Source organism: Terrapene carolina, unplaced genomic scaffold, assembly GCF_002925995.2.
Source record: "Terrapene carolina triunguis isolate 2854851 unplaced genomic scaffold, T_m_triunguis-2.0 Scaffold119, whole genome shotgun sequence".
Taxonomy (NCBI): Eukaryota; Metazoa; Chordata; order Testudines; family Emydidae; genus Terrapene; species Terrapene triunguis.
In genome coordinates, this window is record NW_020664470.1 from 1,808,112 (window position 1) to 1,827,239 (window position 19,128).

Consider the following 19,128-nt stretch of genomic DNA (forward strand, 5'->3'; position numbering starts at 1 on the left):
AAACACGGAACAGGGAAATCAAACCTCCTGGGATTTGGGGCTATCCCCAAACTGCAGACCCTTCCCTTCCTGCTGCTTCTTGTGATTTACATTGTGACCATGGCTGGGAACATCCTCATAATTGTGCTAGTTGTGGCTGATCAGCACATTCACACCCCCATATACTTTTTCCTGGGGAACTTGTCCTGCTTGGAGACCTGCTACACCTCCACCATCCTGCCAAGGATGCTGGCCGGTCTCCTGACTGGGGACAAAACCAATTCCATTGGTGGCTGCATCACACGATGTTACTTTGTTGGTTTCTTTGCAGCCACTGAGAGTTATCTCCTAGCCGTGATGTCTTATGACCGGTATCTAGCAATATGCAAACCACTGAATTATGCAGCCTTTATGAATGGCTGTTTCTGCCTCCAACTAGCAGCTGGGTCTTGGGTAAGTGGGTTATTGGCTAGTTCCATAGTAACAGGTATGTTATTACAATTAACTTTCTGCGGTCCCAATGAAATTGATCATTTCTTCTGTGAAGTTACACAAATAATAAATCACTACTGCAATGATATCTACCATTTGGAACTTGTACTTACCATTCTGTCTGCTTTATTCACATTGCCCCCATTTGCTTTAACTGTGATGTCCTATGTTTGTATCATCTCCACCATCCTGCGAATCCCTTCCAACACTGGGAGGCAAAAGGCCTTTTCCACCTGCTCCTCTCACCTGATCGTGGTGACAATTTTCTATGGGACCCTGATCATTGTGTATCTGCTACCAAAAACCAATACACTCAGAGACCTCAACAAAGTGTTCCCTGTCTGCTACACAATTCTGACTCCTCTGGCCAATCCCTTCATTTACAGCCTGAAAAATACAGAGATAAAAGAGGCACAGAGAAAAATTTTCAGTGAATGTGTACATTTTAGAAGACTTCAAAATTGCTACTGTAGTTTTTGAAAGACAAAATAATAATGACTGCAGCTGATTTACAGTTTAATGCTTAGATCTTGTGTAGCCCATTATTTCATGCTAGGTCTTTGAACTGTGATATTATAACATATGAGGGTGTGCAAAGATTTATCTGTAAGATCAATCAGAATGAGGATCTTTGTGTTTGGAATAAAACTGTGCTGTATTTTCCTTGTTGAAGGTGGGTAGATACTATTTTAGTGAATTCCATAGACTAAAACAAAGTCTGCATGTAAAATAGTGACTTAGGGCTGGATCTACAAAGGGACTTAGACATTGCAATGCCTCACTTCTAGCACCATGCTAGCCAGTGGAACCCACACCCAGACTTGGGCAGTCAGGGGGCACATCTACATTGAAATAAAAGACCCAAGGCAAGGCCATGGCTGGCCCAAGTTATCTGACCTGAGCTTGGGGGGATTTAGGCCAGAGGGGTAAAAATGGCATGGCAGACATTTGGGCTGGAGCCCAGGCTCTGAAAACCTGCAGTGGGGGTGAGTCTCAGAGCCCAGGCTGCAGCCCAAACCCAGACCTCTACATGGCTATATTGATCCCCTTAGCCCAAGCCCTGCCGGCGCCAGTCTATTGCCCCAGGCTCTGAGACTCGGTGCTGTCAAGGCTAAATCCCCACTCTGTCACTCTGAGCGCAGAAAGTCGGGGCCCACAAGAATTCTAAAAATGAATATTTGCCACTCCAGGCTTGTATTAAACTCCCAAGGTTACAGCTTTTCTCTGATCTTGGCTTGGTAAATGCTGCCACCACCCAAATGCAAAAAAAAACCCCACCTTTGAACCCAGGAAGGAGCACTTGGGAATTCCTCCCTATGGGGTACCCTCAAGCCCTTTCACCACCCCTCCAGGGAAGAGCTGATAAAGAAAACAAGGGAAATTAGCTGTGGCTACCAGCTAATTAAACAACATGCATAAACCTCTTAGAACATCAAAAATCCAATCCTGTTCTTAAAAATGGTAAATTTTATTAAAAACAAAAAGGGAAAAAATACATCTGGAACTTAGGCTTTTTGCTAGATCTTAAAAAAAAAACAATTACAAAAATTAAGCACCCCAAATAGCTTTCTTGGGTGTTCAGCTTAAAGGTTACAAGGAAACAAAAGCATCAGAGATTAGCACAGAGGAGATCCAAAAGCCAAAATAAAATATAAACCTGATAGCTTCTAACTAAACATTCCCAATCCACATTATTTCTTCTAGGTATGGAAAATAATTTTTCATACCTGGTTCAAACCTTACACAGCATTTCTGCTTATAGCATTTCTATTCAGTGTCCCTGCAGCCCAGAGAACGACAGACAAAGGGAAAGTTTCTTTCCCAATTTTAAAAAGTTCTACCTTCCCATTGGCTTTTTTGGTCAGGTGCCCACTTCCTTTTCTTTACCTCTAATAATAATTACATGAAGAACTAAACAGTACTTTTTACATTTCAAGGACTACAATGACTTAGAATGCAGGAGTGCCGAACAGAGGAGAATAATCACTCCCTCGATCTATTCACAATGTTCCTACTAATACATAGACCATAGACCCACAGAGCTATAAATAGATACACGACATTCATAAAAAATAATACAGATATTTCCTATGTTCTTCACAGAAGGTGAGGCTTAAATTGCTAATGCTTAATTGCGCAAGCACTCTAATATCCCTGCTTGGAAATGCAAAGCAGTAGCTTTTGGGGATTGGATACTCACAGGATTGCGCAAACTTGAATCAATGAGCTCTTACTTCTCATGGTTTAATGGCTAGGAATCAGGTTCTACAGCTGAGGTTTTTGTCTCTCATCATTCTCCAGAAACTGGATTTTCTGAGTAAAAAGCCCTACATCTACCGGGATGCATGAGTGAGTGCTATGCAGTATACAGGGCCGGCTCCAGGCACCAGCTGAGCAAGCTGGTGCTTGGGGCGGCAGATTGTTGGAGGCGGCATTCTGCCCAATCCTAGGGCGGCACGGCCGCTTTTTTTTTGTTGTTGTTGTTGTTCCGCTCCGGCCGCCCTGTAGGGGGCGGCGTCACGGAGAACCAGAGCACCCTGCAGGGCAGTCCTCTTCCTTCCCTCACCGCCGACCGGAGCGGAGCCCTCGCGGCAGGCAGCAGGCGGCAGGAGAACCCTGGTAACAGTCAGAGCAGGGCTTGATCCAGATAACAGCAATAAAGATTTTCCTGGTGATGTGTCCAGAGGTCACTGCTAGGGCCTAGCAGTTTGCATCTGACTCATGGGATTGTAGTGAACAGTAGTTAGTTTGCAGTGCCTACATGATGGGGATACAAATAGCATTACTTCAGGTGTGGCAGATTTCCTATGTTTACATCCCCACATATGCTGAACCTAGAGAGAGTCATTTTTTGCCCAAATATTTGCCCTGATCCTTCTCCTCAGTTGGAGGACATAGACTTGAGCTCCAGCTGGATTCTCCATTGCATCTTTAGCAGCATAGGATATCATTTGTACAACAAACCTTAGGATAATATCATGCCTTATTCTAAACTAAATGGAAGGATAAACAAAAATAGATCTGTGACTAGGGTTCTTGATTTCAAAAGGGCTAACTTAAAAAAATTAAGGAAATTAGTTAGGGAAGTGGATTGGACTGAAGAACTTGTGGATCTAAAGGCGGAGGAGGCCTGAAATTACTTCAAGACAAAGTTGCAGAAACTATCAGAAGCCTGCATCCCAAGAAAGGGGAAAAATTTCATAGGCAGGAGTTCTAGACCACGCTGGATGAGCAAGCATCTGAGAGAGATGATTAAGAAAAAGCAGAAAGCCTACAAACGGTGGAAGATGGGAGTGATCAGCAAGGAAAGCTACCTTATTGGGATCAGAACATGTAGGGATAAAGTGAGAAAGGCCAAAAGCCATGTAGAGTTGGACCTTGCAAAGGGAATTAAAACCAATAGTAAAAGGTTCTATAGATGTATAAATAAGAAGAAAACAAAGAAAGAAGAAGTGGGACCGCTAAACACTGAGGATGGAGTTGAGGTTAAGGATAATCTAGGCATGGACCAATATCTAAACAAATACTTTGCCTCAGTCTTTAATGAGGCTAATGAGGAGCTTAGGGATAACGGTAGGATGACAAATGGGAGGTAGATATTACCACATCTGAGGTAGAAGCCAAACTCGAAAAGTTTAATGGGACTAAATCGGAGGGCCCAGATAATCTTCATCCAAGAATATTAAAGGAACTGGCACATGAAATTGCAAGCCCATTAGCAAGAATTTTTAATGAATCTGTAAACTCAGGGGTTGTACTGTATAAATGGAGTTTGCAAAGTTGTGGAAGTTCAAAATGGGAAATGAGAGCGAGGGATAAAAAGGAATTGTGGCCAAAAATAAAATTCCTCAGAGATGATGGATGGCATATTTTTGGAATCATGTTAGTTTGGATCTCTTGTAAATGTACAGATTTACTAGCGTAGATGTCAATAGAAATTTGTATCATTCAATTATCAGAATGTCACCGAGCAGTTTGAATGAACAATATCCCTTGATAGAGAATGCCAAAAGTTGTGATGGAATGATTACAAAGCAGCATAAAAACTTATCCACGTGATACAGTACAAAAGGTAGATAGTGCCAAACCAACCTGATCTCCTTCTTTGAGAAGGTAACAGATTTTTTAGACAAAGGAAATGCAGTGGATCTAATTTACTTCAATTTCAGTAAGGCATTTGATACGGTTCCACCTGGGGAATTATTAGCTAAATTGGAAAAGATGGGGATCATTATGAAAATTGCAAGGTGGAGCAGGAACTGGTTAAAGGGGAGACTACAATGGGTCGTACTGAACGGTGAACTATCAGGCTGGAGGGAGGTTACTAGTGGAGTTCCTCAGGGTTCGATTTTGGGACCAATCTTATTTAATCTTTTTATTACTGACCTTGGCACAAAAAGTGGGAATGTGCTAATAAAGTTTGTGGATGACACAAAGCTGGGAGGTATTGCCAATACAGAGAAGGACCGGGATATCATACAGGAAGATTTGGATGACCTTGTAAACTGGAGTAATAGTAATAGGATGAAATTTAATAGTGAAAAATGCAAGGTCATGCATTTAGAGATTAATAACAATAAGTATTGTTATAAGCTGGGGACACATCAGTTGGAAGAAACAGAGGAGGAGAAGGACCTCGGAGTATTGGTTGATCACAGGATGACTATGAGCCGTCAATGTGATATGGCCGTGAAAAAAGCTAATGCGGTCTTGGGATGCATCAGGCGAGGTATTTCCAGTAGAGATACGGAGGTGTTAGTACCGTTATACAAGGCACTGGTGAGAACTCATCTGGAATACTGTGTGCAGTTCTGGTCTCCCATGTTTAGGGAAGGATGAATTCAAACTGGAATAAGTACAGAGAAGGGCTACTAGGATGATCAGAGGAATGGAAAACCTGTCTTATGAAAGGAAACTCAAAGAGCTTGGCTTGTTTAGCCTAACCAAAAGAAGGCTGAGGGGAGATACGATTGCTCTCTATAAATATATCAGAGGGATAAATACCAGGGAGGGAGAGGAATTATTTAAGTACCAATGTGGACACAAGAACAAATGGATATAAACTGACCATCAGGAAGTTTAGATTGAAATTAGAAGAAGGTTTCTAACCATCAGAGGAGTGAAGTTCTGGAACAGCCTTCCAAGGGGAGTAGTGGGGGCAAAAGACATATCTGGCTTCAAGACTAAGCTTGATAAGTTTGTGGAGGGGATGGTATGATGGGATAGCCTAATTCTGGCAATTAATTGGTCTTTTATATTAGCGGTAAATATGCCCAATGGCTTGCGATGGGATGTTAGATGGGGTGGGATCTGAGTTACTACAGAGAATTCTTTCCTGGGTGTCTGGCTGGTGAGTCTTGCCCACATGCTCAGGGTTTAGCTGATGGCCATATTTGAGGTCGGGAAGGAATTTTCCTCCAGGGCAGATTGCCAGAGGCCTTGGGCGTTTTTTGCCTTCCTCTGCAGCGTGGGGCACGGGTCACTTGCTGGAAGATTCTCTGCACCTTGAAGTCTTTAAACCATGATTTGAGGACTTCAATGGCTCAGACACAGGTTTGACACAGGGGTGGGTGGGTGAGATTCTGTGACCTGCATTGTGCAGGTCAGACTAGGTGATCATAATGGTTCCTTCTGACCTTAAAGTCTATGATTCTATGATTTTATATTTTTATTAGATTTTTCTGCATTTGTTTACAAGACTATATTATCTAACACAGAGAAACAATATCCTGGGAACAATACATCCACGACCGCATTGCAAACAACAGAGCAACAAAGTAAATAGGGGATATATGCAGGGATTTGCTTTGATATTTAGTGGATTTTGTGCTTTATGCAACATGTCAGCTCTCTGCGCTATCAGATGCTATACAGTGTCCTTTTCCAGGACCAATGTTTAGGCACCCGCAAAGAGAAAAGATACCATCATATTGTATGTATCAGTGCTGAACAGAAGTGGTTGACAGAACTGTCCAGAACCTCATTGTCCTATGTCCTGTTTTACATTGGCACAGGACAGGACCATAAATGCTCTGTCTCAGTAAATCCATGCAGAACATCTCCATTTCTCTTTTAAGGTGAGTGCTGAGATTTTCCAGGGCAGTTTTCAACTTAATTTCAATGGAGACTTTTTGCCCAAATCACCCAGGTAGCTTTGAAAACCTCAAGCTAAGGGGCAGGTTTTCAAAGGTACTTTAGGTGCCTAGTAGGAGTTTCAAAAGCATCTTGGTGCCCAACACCAATCTCCCACTTGGCACTTAAACACCTTTAAAAATGTGGACCCTAATTATTGTCTATGATTTGCTTTATTTTTTTAGGAAAGCCACATATTTACTGACTGCTTTGCTCAAGGCGTTCTTGAACTCTCTGTTTCTCAGGCTGTAGATGAGGGGGTTAACCAGGGGAGTCAGGACTGTATAGCAAAGAGAGAGCACTTTGTTTAGGACTCTCAGTGTGTCGAGTTTCAATAGCGTATATGCAATCAATATAGTCCCATAGAAAATTGTCACCACTATGAGGTGAGAGGAGCAGGTGGAAAAGGCCTTCTGCCTCCCAGTGGCAGAAGGGATTCTCAGGATGGTGGTGATGATACAAACATAGGATGTCAAGGTTAGTAGAAATGGAGGCAGGGTAAATACACAGGCCATTATAAAATCCAACAACACCATCAGATATTTGTCACCACAGCCGAGTTTTATCAGTGGGACAGGATCACAATAAAAATGGTCAATTTCATTCGGGCCACAGAATATTAGCTGTGACATGAATAATACAAAGATGGCAGTAGCCAAAAACCCACTTAACCATGATCCAGTAGCCAACTGGAGGCAAAACCTGGTATTCATAAGAGCTAAATAGTGCAGAGGTTTACATATCGCTAAATACCGATCATAAGACATGGCTGCTAGGAGATAGCATTCTGTAGAGGCCAGAGCACCAAAAAAATACAATTGTGTGAAGCAGCCATTGAAAAAGATGGTTTTGTTCCCAGTCAGGAGATTGGTCAGCATCCTAGGCAGGATGGTTGAGGTGTAGCAGGTCTCCAAGGAAGACAAGTTCCCCAGGAAGAAGTACATGGGAGTGTGAAGTTGCTTATCAGCCACAACTAGCGTAATGATGAGGGTGTTCCCAGCCACGGTTGTGATGTAGATTACTAGAAACAGCAGGAAGAGAAAAATGTTCTGATCAGGGAGATTCCCGAATCCAAGGAGAATGAATTTTATGTCCGTTTGATTTCCCCAGTCTGTGTCTGCCATGGGCTGAGACTAGGAGCATAAAACAAATGGTGCAATCGAATCAGAAGAACACAGAGTTAAAAGTTAATCAAGTGTCATCACTTAAATCCATAAATGTGCAAAAACTCCTTTCCCTCTCCTAGTTACTAGCCCTAGTTTTATGTCTAAAGTTAGACCTCAGGGGCAAGTGTCTCAGGCCTAGAACTGAACCCTGATGTCCCTTCAGTTAAAGGAGCAGGTAGAAAATGACTTCTCCCTCCCTGCGGTGAAGGGGTTCGCAGGAAGGTGTGATGATACAGACACAGGTATGTATGTGTGTGGTATGTAACCTATCATTTAAATCAGCTTCTGTACCAGATGACTGGAGAATAGCTAATGTGACACCAATTTTTAAAAAGTCTCCAGAAGCAATCCTGGCAACTACAGACCAGTAAGCCTAATTTCAGTACTGGGCAAACTGTTTGAAACTATAGTAAAGAACAGAATTATCAGACACATAAATGAATATGATTTGTTGGGAAGAGTCAACATGGTTTTGGAAAGGGAAATCATACCTCACCAATCTACTAGAATTCTTTCAGGGGTTTAACAAGCATGGGGACACGGGAGATCCGGTGGATATAGTGTACTTAGATTTTCAGAAAGCCTTTGACAAGGTCCCTCACCAAAGGCTCTTAAGCAAAATAAGCTGCCATGGGATAAGAGGGAAGGTTCTCTCATGGCTCGGTAACTAGTTAAAATATAGGAAACAAAGAGTAGGAATAAATGGTTAGTTCTCAGAATGGAGAGTGGTAAACAGTGGTGTCCCCCAATGGTCTGTATTGGGACAAATGCTGTTCAACATATTCATAAATGATCTGGAAAAGGGTAAACAGTAAGGTGGTAAAATTTGCAGATGATACAAACCTACTCAAGATAGTTAAGTCTAAAGAAGACTGTGAAGTGTTACAAAGGGATCTCACAAAACTGGGTGACTATGCAACAAAATGGCAGATGAAATTCAATGTTGATAAATGCAAAGTAATGCACATTGGAAAACATAATGCCAAATATACATATAAAGTGCTGAGGTCTAAGTTAGCTGTTACCACTCAAGACAGAGATTTTGGAGTCATTGTGGATAGTTCTCTGAAAACATCCACTCATTGTGCAGTGGCATTCAAAAAGCTAACAGAATGTTGGGAATCATTAGGAAAGGAAAAGATAATAAGACAGAAAATATCATATTGCCTCTATATAAATCCATGTGGTATGCCCACATCTTGAATACTGAGTGCAGATGTGATCATTCACATCTCAAAAAGATATATTGGAATTGGAAAAGGTTCAGAAAAGGGCAACAAAAATGATTAGGGGTATGGAACAGCTTCTACATGAGAAGAGATTAATGACTCGGACTATTCAGCTTGGGAAAGAGATGGCTAAGGGGACATGATAGAGGTCTATAAAATCATGACTGGTGTGGAGAAAGTAAATAAGGAAGTGTTATTTACTTCTCATAACACAAAAACTAGGGGTCACCAAATGAAATGAATAGGCAGCGGGTTTAAAACAAAGAAAAGGAAGTATTTTTCACACAACGCACAGGCAATCTGTGGAACTCTTTGCCAGAAGATGTTGTGAAGGCCAAGACTATAACAGCGTTCAAGAAAAGAACTAGATGAATTCATGGAGGATAGGTCCATCAATGGTTATTATCCAGGATGGGAATGGATGGTGTCCCTAGCCTCTGTTCGCCAGAAGCTGGGAATGAGTTACGGGGATGGATCACTTGATGATTACTTGTTCTGTTCATTCCCTCTGAGGCACCTGGCATTGGCCACAGTTGCAAGACAGGATACTGGGCTACATGGTCCTTTGGTCTGACCCAGTATAGCTTTTCTTATGTTCTTATGATGTCAGAAGAGTAACAAAGGGAGCTGACTAAACTGGGGTGGCTGGGCAACAAATGGCAGGCAAAATTCAGTGTTGAAAAGTGAAAATTACAGTACGTCCTCACTATAATGAACCTCTAAGGATCCAAGCCATTTGTTTGGTACAGCTAGGGGTTCGTTATAGTGAGGGGGCAGCTCCTTCAACCCCAGGGCAGCAGATATGGGTGTGCCTCCTCTTCTGGCCCTAGGGCTGAGGCTTCAGATGACAGCACTCCTCTGCCCCCCACCACAGCCCCGGGTTTGGAGGAGCTCTCAGCCACTCACAGTGAGCAGGGCTGGAGGTGTGATCCAGAGACCATGTTCACTATAGCCCAAGATTTGCTATTGCAAAGATGATTATAGTGAAGGTCTAATGTAATTCAAATTGTAAAAAATAATCCAAATTCTACATACAAAATTAGCTGTTACCACTCAAGAAAGAGCTCTTGGAGTCATTGTGGATAGATCTCTGAAAACATCCACTCAGTGTGCAGTGGCAGCCAAAAAAGTGAATAGAATGTTGGGAACCTTTAGGAAAGGGATAGAGAATAAAACAGAAAATATCACAATGCCATTATATTAATTCATGGTACAGTCACTCCTTGAATACTGTGTGCAGTTCCGGTTTTCCCATTTAAAAAAAGATGTATTGTAACTGGAGAAGGTACAGAGAAAGGCTAAAAAAAATGATTAGGGGAAAGGAACAGCTTTCATATGAGGAGAGATTGAAAAGACCTGGGCTGTTCGGATTAAAAAAGAGATGGCTAAGGGGGGATATGATAGAGGTCTATAAAATCATTAATGGTGTGGAGAAAATGAATAGGGAAGTATTTTTTACCTCTTCATATAACTCAAAAACTAGGGGTCACCTGATAAAATGAATAGGCAGCAGGTTTAAAACAAACATAAGGAAGTACATCTTCTCACAATGCACAGTCATCCTGTGCAATTTGTTACCAGGAGATGATGTGAAAGTCCAAAGTATAACTGGGTTCAAAAAAGAATTAGATAAGTTCATGAAGGATAGGTGACTCAATGGCTATTAGTCGAGATGGTCAGGGACACAACCCCATGCTCCAGATGTCCCTAAAACTATAACTGCCTGAAACTGGGAGTGGACAACAAGGGAAGGATCACTCAGAACTTCCCTGTTTTGTTTGTTCCCTCTGCAGCTTCTGGCACTGGCCACTGTCAGAGACAGGATTCTGGTCTAGATGGACCTTTGGTCTCATCTAATTTGGCCGTTCTTATGTTTATATCACCTCATGCAATATCAGATCAACAACGGTGAAAATAACAGTCCATTTCTCTGGTAGCCAAAGTAGAGAGATCAGAAAAAATGTTTCTCTACTATAATCTCCTATCTAGTAAAAAGAACAGGAGTACTTGTGGCACCTTAGAGACTAACTTTTTGGGGCAGAAAATTTATGCTGAAATGCAAAATCACACTGTTGACAATGGCCAGAATGTTGAGTATTGGAGGAAACAAAATCAATATCAACTAAATCTTGACATAAGTGTTTCAATCCAGTATAATGTGTTTAGCACATATCTTCCATTAAAATTAATGGTAATTATTCCCACCGTATACCTACTTACTGAATGTTTATTGTTCCATATGCAAAGGAATATTGATTTTCACCCTCCCACATGAGATCAGTTTTGCCATAAATGGCGAAGTGGACAAAACTCTTTCTTAGGTCATGTAATACAAAAACATAATAAAGATAATTACGAGGACGATTATTATGATTATGGAAAGTGTTGGGAGGAGCTGAAAATGTATTTTATGTTTCAGATGATAATTCCTGATATTAACTATATCACAGTATTATAATGCATTTCATTTGGGGGTGGATTTTAGGAAGGGGCGAAACCAGGCTAATTTGCAACCCTTACTGTGCATTGACTCTCCTCAGCCCTATTGTACTAAGATAAATGAAACAAATGGGCTAAAGGGATTAACAAAGGAGTCTTTGGCCAGCATTAAACAGTGTTAAACAAGGTTTAGGGTGTGGAACACAGACACCCCAGCCTGCTTAGTATCATGGCAAAGCACTTTTCCCCACTTACTTTATCTAAATTTTGGTCTATCTGCTGCATAGCCCACTTGTTCATAAGCATTTGTTTATTTATCTATGATCAATTGTTATGATCACACCTTTGGCCCATTTATTCCATCTAAATTAGTCCATAATAATCGCAGCTGATAACGCAGGAATGAAAAAGGGTCTGAGAAGGAAGATACTGCCTTTGCACTTGCAGGGTATAAATACACCTCTACCCCGATATAACGCTGTCCTCGGGAGCCAAAAAATCTTACCGCATTATAGGTGAAAACGCGTTATATCAAACTTGCTTTGATCCGCCAGAGCGTGCAGCCCAGCACCCCCGGAGCACTGCTTTACCGTGTTATATCTGAATTCATGTTATATCGGGTTGCGTTATATCGGGGTAGAGGTGTATCTGGCTCATGCTCCTCTGCAATCTGGGCTCACCCCTCTCCACACCATAGGACTCAGACCTCTATTCCTTGAATAGCCTACTGTCCTCTACATATGGAAGGCATTCTCCTGCATGGCACACAGAACCTAAAATTCCAATTGATTCAAGAAGCTACTTGTTTGACATTTCTGCCTCTGAAAGTGCCTCATCTTTATTGCCTGTAAATTGCCGGTGACAGCCCAACATACTTAGTGATGATCAATATAACTGGAAGAATTTCAGGGTCATCAAATGGACCAGGACACCCATTAAACCCAAGGAGAATTATGCATCCTGGCCTTTGAGGTGGTGTTAAAAATCTCAGCCATTGCAGAGATGCTCAGGTTGAAAAGGAGGGGATCTCTTTCCATTAAAACTGTGAAGTTTTGAACAAAATGTTTTGTCCCAAAGCTGGATGAAATGTCAAAATCTTGAAAATTTACTTGGAAAGGAATTGAAAAGTAAAATTCCATTTCAGGAGAGGTGACAAGGAATTTTTCAGCTTCCTGACTGCTCATAGAGGAGACTGTTGTAAAGCTTGGAAGGTTCAATTTTTATTGGTAAATGTGCATCCCATTGTACACACACAAACCAACCCAAAAATATTTCCATCTAAACTAATCAACATTTACAGATAGGCAAAGTAAGACAAATGCTGCCTGAGAACTTATTAGAGTCAAAATCCAGTGATTTAGACATTTGAATTAGGCTTGTTACAAATGGACTATTGAATGAACAGTAAAAACAGGTATGATGTGTTGATTTAAGGCAATTTACTTGGAATTGTTTGACATGCACTGTACACAATTTGTCTTTTAACAGTTATACAGCTTTAACTTTCTGCATCTCAAAATCTACTGCCATTAAATAATTATCAGAGGCTGCAGAGGGAACAAACAGAATAAGGCAGTTCTGAATGATCTGTCCCTTGTCGTCCACTCCCAGCTTCAGGCACTTATAGTTTTAGTGATCTAGATGAAATTACTTTACGGTGGGTACACAACTGGTTGAAAGACCATACTCAAAGAGTAGTTATCAGTAGTTCGCTGTCAAATTGGAAGGGCATATCTAATGGGGTCCCACAGGATTCTGTCATGGGTCCATACCATTTAATATTTTAATTAATGACTAGGATAGTGGAGTGGATAGCATGATTATAAAATATGCAGATGACACTGAGCTGGGAGGGCTTGCAAGTACTTTGGAGGACACAATAAGAATCGAAAATGATCTAAAGAAATTGACGAATTGGTCTGAGATTAACAAGATGAAATTCAATAAAGACAAGTTCAAAGCACTTCACTTAGGAAGGAAAAATTAAATGCACAATCACAAAATGGGAAATAACTGGTTAGGTGGTAGTACGGCTGAAAAGGCTCTGGGGGTTATAATGTATCACAAATTGAATGTGAGTCAACAGTGTGATGCCATTGCAAAAAAGGCTAATATTCTGGGGTGTGATCACATAAGTGTGATATGTAAGGCACGGGAGGTAATTGTCCCACTCCATTCAGCATTGGTGAGGCCTCAGATGGAATATTGGGTCCAATTCTAGTCACCACATATGAGGAAAAAATGTGGATAAATAGGAGAGAGTCCAGAGGAGAGCAACAAAAATGATAAAGGGTGTAGGAAACCTGACATATGAGACAAGGTGAAAAAAATAGGGCATGTTTAATCTGGATAAAAGAAGACTAAGGCAAGACATGATAACAGTCTTCACATATGTTAAGGGTTATCAAGAGAATGGTGTTAAATTATTCTCCAGTCCACTGAAAGTTAGGAAAGAAGTAATGGGCTTCGTCTGCATTAAGGGAGATTTAGATTAGTTATTAGGAAAATCTTTCTAACTACAAGAGTAGTTAAGCTCGGGAATAGGCTTCCAGGAAATCCCCATCACTGGAGGTTTTTAAGAACATGTTGGACAAACCCCTGTCAGGGATGGGTTAGGTTTATTTGGTCCTGCTTCAGTTCAGAGGGTTGGACTTGATGACCCCTCGAGGTCCCTTCCAACCCTACATTTCTATAATTCTATGAAACCTTTTTCTGCCAAATCAACATTTTTTGAGGAAACAGAGTGTCAGAAACTTTCTGACCAACTTTATTCCTTATCTTTATTCCCTGACAGTTCAGTGGGTCCACAAAGTCTTGCAGTTCCCTGATTCCAACTTACTGAAAGAGTTTGCTGTTTGCTTTTTCCTCAGATCACTTGTTCTTCAAATTCCCTCCTATCCCCTCTGAAAGTTGGACCTCTTCTTATATCAGACCCTGCCACTGCCTTCATTTCCCCTGTTCCTCCGTCAAACAAACTTCCACTGTTGGTGCCTTTGAATTACCTTCTCCATCTGAGGTCTTGTCTATTGACCTGAAATAACAGTTTCACTCATAGTCAGTATCTCCCAGTGAGCCCCTCCCGGTCCTCTGATTCCCTCTCAAGTGGATGCTCCTACCCCTCAATGCTGCTAGGGAGAATTTCTTTCCCACTCCTCTCTGACTCCTGGTCCCCTCTGGGTTCCCTACAACCCTCTCATCTTTCCCTGGATGTCAGGCCCAGGTCTCTGACAGCTCCACACACTGGCTCCCTCTTTTAGGAAGCCCCATCCTGAGCTACTGTCTTGTCACCCAAACCTAACTCATCTGCTGGGTTCAGAGGACTAGGCACAGGTGGGGGCTGAGCCCATCTCCCCTTCAAGGGCCAGCCCACCCTGTATTATCCTGCTAATTTCCTCCTTATGTTTTACATGCCATTGTTATGGTCCTTTCTATCCTATTCCAGGCTTCGGATTAGTCACACTGATCCAGATCTCCGGCTAGAGTGAACTAGCTGAAGCTCCACTGGAGTGAATGAGACAGTCCCCAGCTGGTGTGAATTGGCCATGGTTCCATATGGAGTCAATGAACCAGAATCCCAGCTAGCATGAATCACCCAGAGCTATGTTGGATTCAGTGGGCCAGACCCAAGTTGGTGTGAATCAGCCACAGCTCTGCTGGAAGCAGTGGTCCAGATCCCTGGCTGAGGACCTTTCACAAGATGTATCTCAATTTCCCCATTGTGAAATGGTGCTATTACCACCCGCTGTCACTACTGTGGGCAGATAAAGCTAAAACTGTCAATATTCACAAAGCACATTCATGCTCCTTTCTGGAAGGTGGGATAGAAAAACAGCCAGGAAGATGGTGCTTACCTGTAACCATAGAACAGCTGAAGCTTGAAGAGTGAGATCTTATTTCTCAGGTACAGCAGCCAGCACTCAGAAGAGAGACAAGAACCTCAGTTGAGGATCCTTTCTGTAGAAACTGGATTTTCTCTGTAAAGACACCTGAATTTACCTGAATGGATGAGCCGCTGCCACAATGTGTCTTAGAACATGTTCTTACCCCTCTGTTTACACAGTCCAGAGTTCACCTCGTACTTGTATCCTTGTCCATGGCAGCCTGCTTCTCCCTTGATTCCATCTCTGAAGGGGCTGATCCTGGGGAATTAACACTGAGTTTTCTGTGAAGACAGTACAAACAACTGTCCTGATGCAAACAACCTCTCACGCCCAGAGGAATTGCCTTTCTGCTACCTGCCATAGGTGGTCATTGCTCTACATGGCTGAAGTGTAATTCAGAGCCCATGGAGTGCATGGCCATACAGACATTGACTCTGCTGAGAAGTCTTTACTCATGTCAGTTGTCCCATTGTCTTCAGTGGAAATATTCCATAAGTAACAATGGCTAAGTAGAGTCCTGCCTGCCTAACTGGCACAATTGCAGATACCACAGATTTTTTGGGCTGAAGTTCACTCACAAGTTTGCCCAGAGGTAGTCATTGTTTGTTCTGGGGTTTTTTTCAAACATTTCTTTTGGTGAAAATGGATTTTTTATCATAAAAAAAAATAAAAGTATTGTGGAGCATTGTCATTTCTTTTCGTTAAATGAAAACTGTTTTTGTTTTGTTTTGTTTTCAAAAACTGAAAAAAAAAATTGAGTATTTTTCTCCATCCCTCCTTCTCCAGTGAAAAAAGTGTAAAAACACTAAAAAAAATCCATGAAAACTTTCTAACAAAATGAAATGACTTTGTGTCTGTTTGAAACAATTTCCTTTCTTTCTTTCTTTCTCATTTTAGAAATGAAAAATAAATCAGTTTTTTTCTCCCCTTTTCCCCTCCACCCTTCTTTACAAGTAGAAAGGGAAAAGAAAGGAGAGGGGGGATCCTCAAAATGCAAGGAATAAAAACAAATCATTTTTGTTTAATCAAAAAACTTGAAAATATATATTTTTAAAACAAAGATTTAATTTGATTTTTTTCCTGTGGCACATACATAGCAATTTTGAACAGATCTAGATGGTGCCTTGAACATTACTTGGTTGTCAATTCTTTTCTGGACAAAACTCCCATCCTTGCATTCCCAACTGGCCAAGTTCACCTGAACACTAATGACTTGAACTCCAATCATGATTTCCATTGATAAGCACACCATTAAAATGTACAGGTGCACAGTTTAAATGCAGCCCATTGTGTTCATTATTTTTATTCAATATTCAATATTAAGAGTTGGGTACCAAAGAAATATTAACATGTGACAGGAAGCCTGCACAGAAACTGTCCTTTGAATTTCAGGATCCCTGATGTTGTACCTACCCAATCTATCACCTTGGCTTGAAAATTCCCAGAATTTAACAGTGTTCTCTGCCCTGGTGTTTCTCTGCCTGAATTTCCAACCACATAAAGAAAAAGAATAGAAAATTAGACAGTAATTATAACTCAATGTGCAGTAGCAGTCAAAAAAGTGAACAGAATGTTGGGAAGCATTAAGAAAGAAATAGATAATAAGACAGAAAATATCATATTGCCTCTATATAAATCCATGGTACACCCACATCTTGAATACTGAGTGCAGATGTGGTCACCCCATCTTAAAAAAGATATATTGCAACTGGAAAAGGTTTAGAAAAGGGCAAAAAAATTTATTAGAGATATGGATTGGTTCTGTATGAGGAGAGAGTAATAAGACTGGGACTTTTCAGCTTGGAAAAGAGACGACTAAGGGGAGAAATGATATATAAAATCATGACTGGTGTGGAAAAAGTAAATAAGGATGTGTTATTTACTCCTCATAACACAAGAACTAGGGGTTAATGAAATTAATAGGCAGCAGGGTTCAAACAAACAAAAGGAAGGTTTTTTTTTTCCACACAACGCACAGGCAATCTGTGGAGCTCTTTGCCAGAAGATGTTATGAAGGCCAAGACTATAACAGGGTTCAAAAAAAAGAACTGGATGAATTCATGGAGGATAGGTCTATCAATGGCTATTAGCCAGGATGGGCAGGGATGGTGTCCCTAGCCTCTGTTGGTCAGAAGCTGGGACTGGGCAACAGTGGATGGATCACTTGATTATTACCTGTTCTGTTCATTCCCTCTGGGACACCTGGGATTGGCCACAGTTGGAAGAAAGGATACTGGGCTAGATGGACCTTTGGTCTGACCCAGTATGGCTGTTCTTATGTTCTAATGTTATGTTCTTAAATCTTAAAGCTAGAGCTGTTTGAAAATGGTAAAGAGTTGTGGATGAAAATTTTGAAATAAGTTTAATTTCCCAGCTTTCCAAAAATAGCAATTTTCATGTATTTGAAACATTTTGGAATTTTTGGGAACTTTTTTATTATTTCACGATTATTTTTGTTGGCTTTTCTGCCTTTTTTCCCTCTCCTCACTACATCTCTTTTTCCCTCCACGTTTGTCTTCTTTCTGTTTTGCCAACAAAATTATGAGGAAAGAGGTGGAAATGAAGAAAAGAAAAGAAAAGAAAAGAAAAGAAAAGAAAAGAAGTAAAAACCTAAACAAATAAAAAACAAAAACTGAAAAACTTTCATTTTGGGGTGTCATCAAATAAAATGGAAAAATTATATATATATATATTTCTCTACAAATTTCAAAAGCAGTCAGCTTTTCATGAACAAAAGATATTTCATTAAAAGCGTCTACCACTCTGCCAATAGGTGAAAGGATGTCAGAATTTCTCAGTATGTCATCACTTTCTCGCATGGTGTTTCAGCCTCCAGAAACAGATGGGATGTGGTGAAATCCAGTCCCGTTGAAGTCAAGGCAAGATTTATCACTGACATTAAGGGAACCAAGATTCCACAGCATGGACACTGTGTTATGACTCAATGAATCATCTGAGATCATCCTCATTTGTTTTCAGCCTAAAACAATTTGCTAGGGACATTTGAATTCTTGACAAAGCCACAAACTCACTGAGAGCTTTGCTCACAGCATCAACTTCCTTGTTTCTCAGGTTATATCTGAAAGGGTTGATTGGTGGGATCAGAATAGCATAGAACATTTATAGCTTCCTCTGTGTATCTCTTTCCATGAACCTCTCAGCAGCCATTACAAGTGAGAGCCTCCTGTAGCTTCATTCCAGCTAATAGAAACAAGGGAGAGAGTAAAAGAGCAGCATTCCATTCCTGACTACCATGTCAATGCAGGGATAGGGGCCAGCTCTTGGTGAGGAGAGAGAAAGAGGCCCCATTCCCTTCTCATGGCCTCTCACCAATTTACTACCCCTATAAAACACAAGGCCTCTTAATTGACTGGTTGCATTGCAAAGTTTCTCTGTGCCAGAGGATGCTACCTTGAGAGGAAATTCATGCAAAAATAAAATTAGTTTACACAAAAAGCTGCATTTTTATGGAGGTTGTGTGTAAAAATCTTGCTTGATGCCATTAAAAACACATTTTCAAAGAAAGTCATAACTTGCAGTGGACCTCCGTGGGGTTTAGATGGTTACAGACAGGTTCTGGGGAATGACTAGACAAAGTTTTCCATCATAGAGTATTTATATAGTTACAAACATGTATAGAGACCCATATCTCTTGCACCTCAAACTGTAGCCATAGTCATGAGATGAAAAAGTAGGGTTTCACCACAACGGGGTGCTGTCCAGGATCCCAAGCCCACTAGCCCAAGGATGGAGAACACTGGAAATACCCACTTCCACTTCTTTCCTGGCAGGCCACACAGAAAATAGGTG

At 41.1% G+C, this 19,128-nt stretch overlaps 2 protein-coding genes across 2 annotated transcripts; one reads left to right on the forward strand and one right to left on the reverse strand.

The window, feature by feature from the left end:
* The first annotated feature begins 225 nt into the window (after positions 1–225).
* LOC112117715 (olfactory receptor 10A7-like) lies at positions 226–951 on the forward strand. Its single transcript, XM_024215757.3, has one exon. It carries the CDS (start codon positions 226–228, stop codon positions 949–951), a length of 726 nt encoding a protein of 241 aa, XP_024071525.3.
* Positions 952–6,776: 5,825 nt separating this feature from the next.
* LOC112117714 (olfactory receptor 6N1-like) lies at positions 6,777–7,727 on the reverse strand. The gene has a single exon (XM_026652499.1). The coding sequence runs from the start codon at positions 7,725–7,727 to the stop codon at positions 6,777–6,779; it is 951 nt and encodes a 316-aa protein (XP_026508284.1).
* Positions 7,728–19,128: the final 11,401 nt, after the last annotated feature.

Coding starts and splice junctions, on each gene's coding strand:
- LOC112117715 (XM_024215757.3), top strand. CDS start 226: ATGCTGGCCGGTCTCCTGACTGGGGACAAAACCAATTCCATTGGTGGC.
- LOC112117714 (XM_026652499.1), bottom strand. CDS start 7,727: ATGGCAGACACAGACTGGGGAAATCAAACGGACATAAAATTCATTCTC.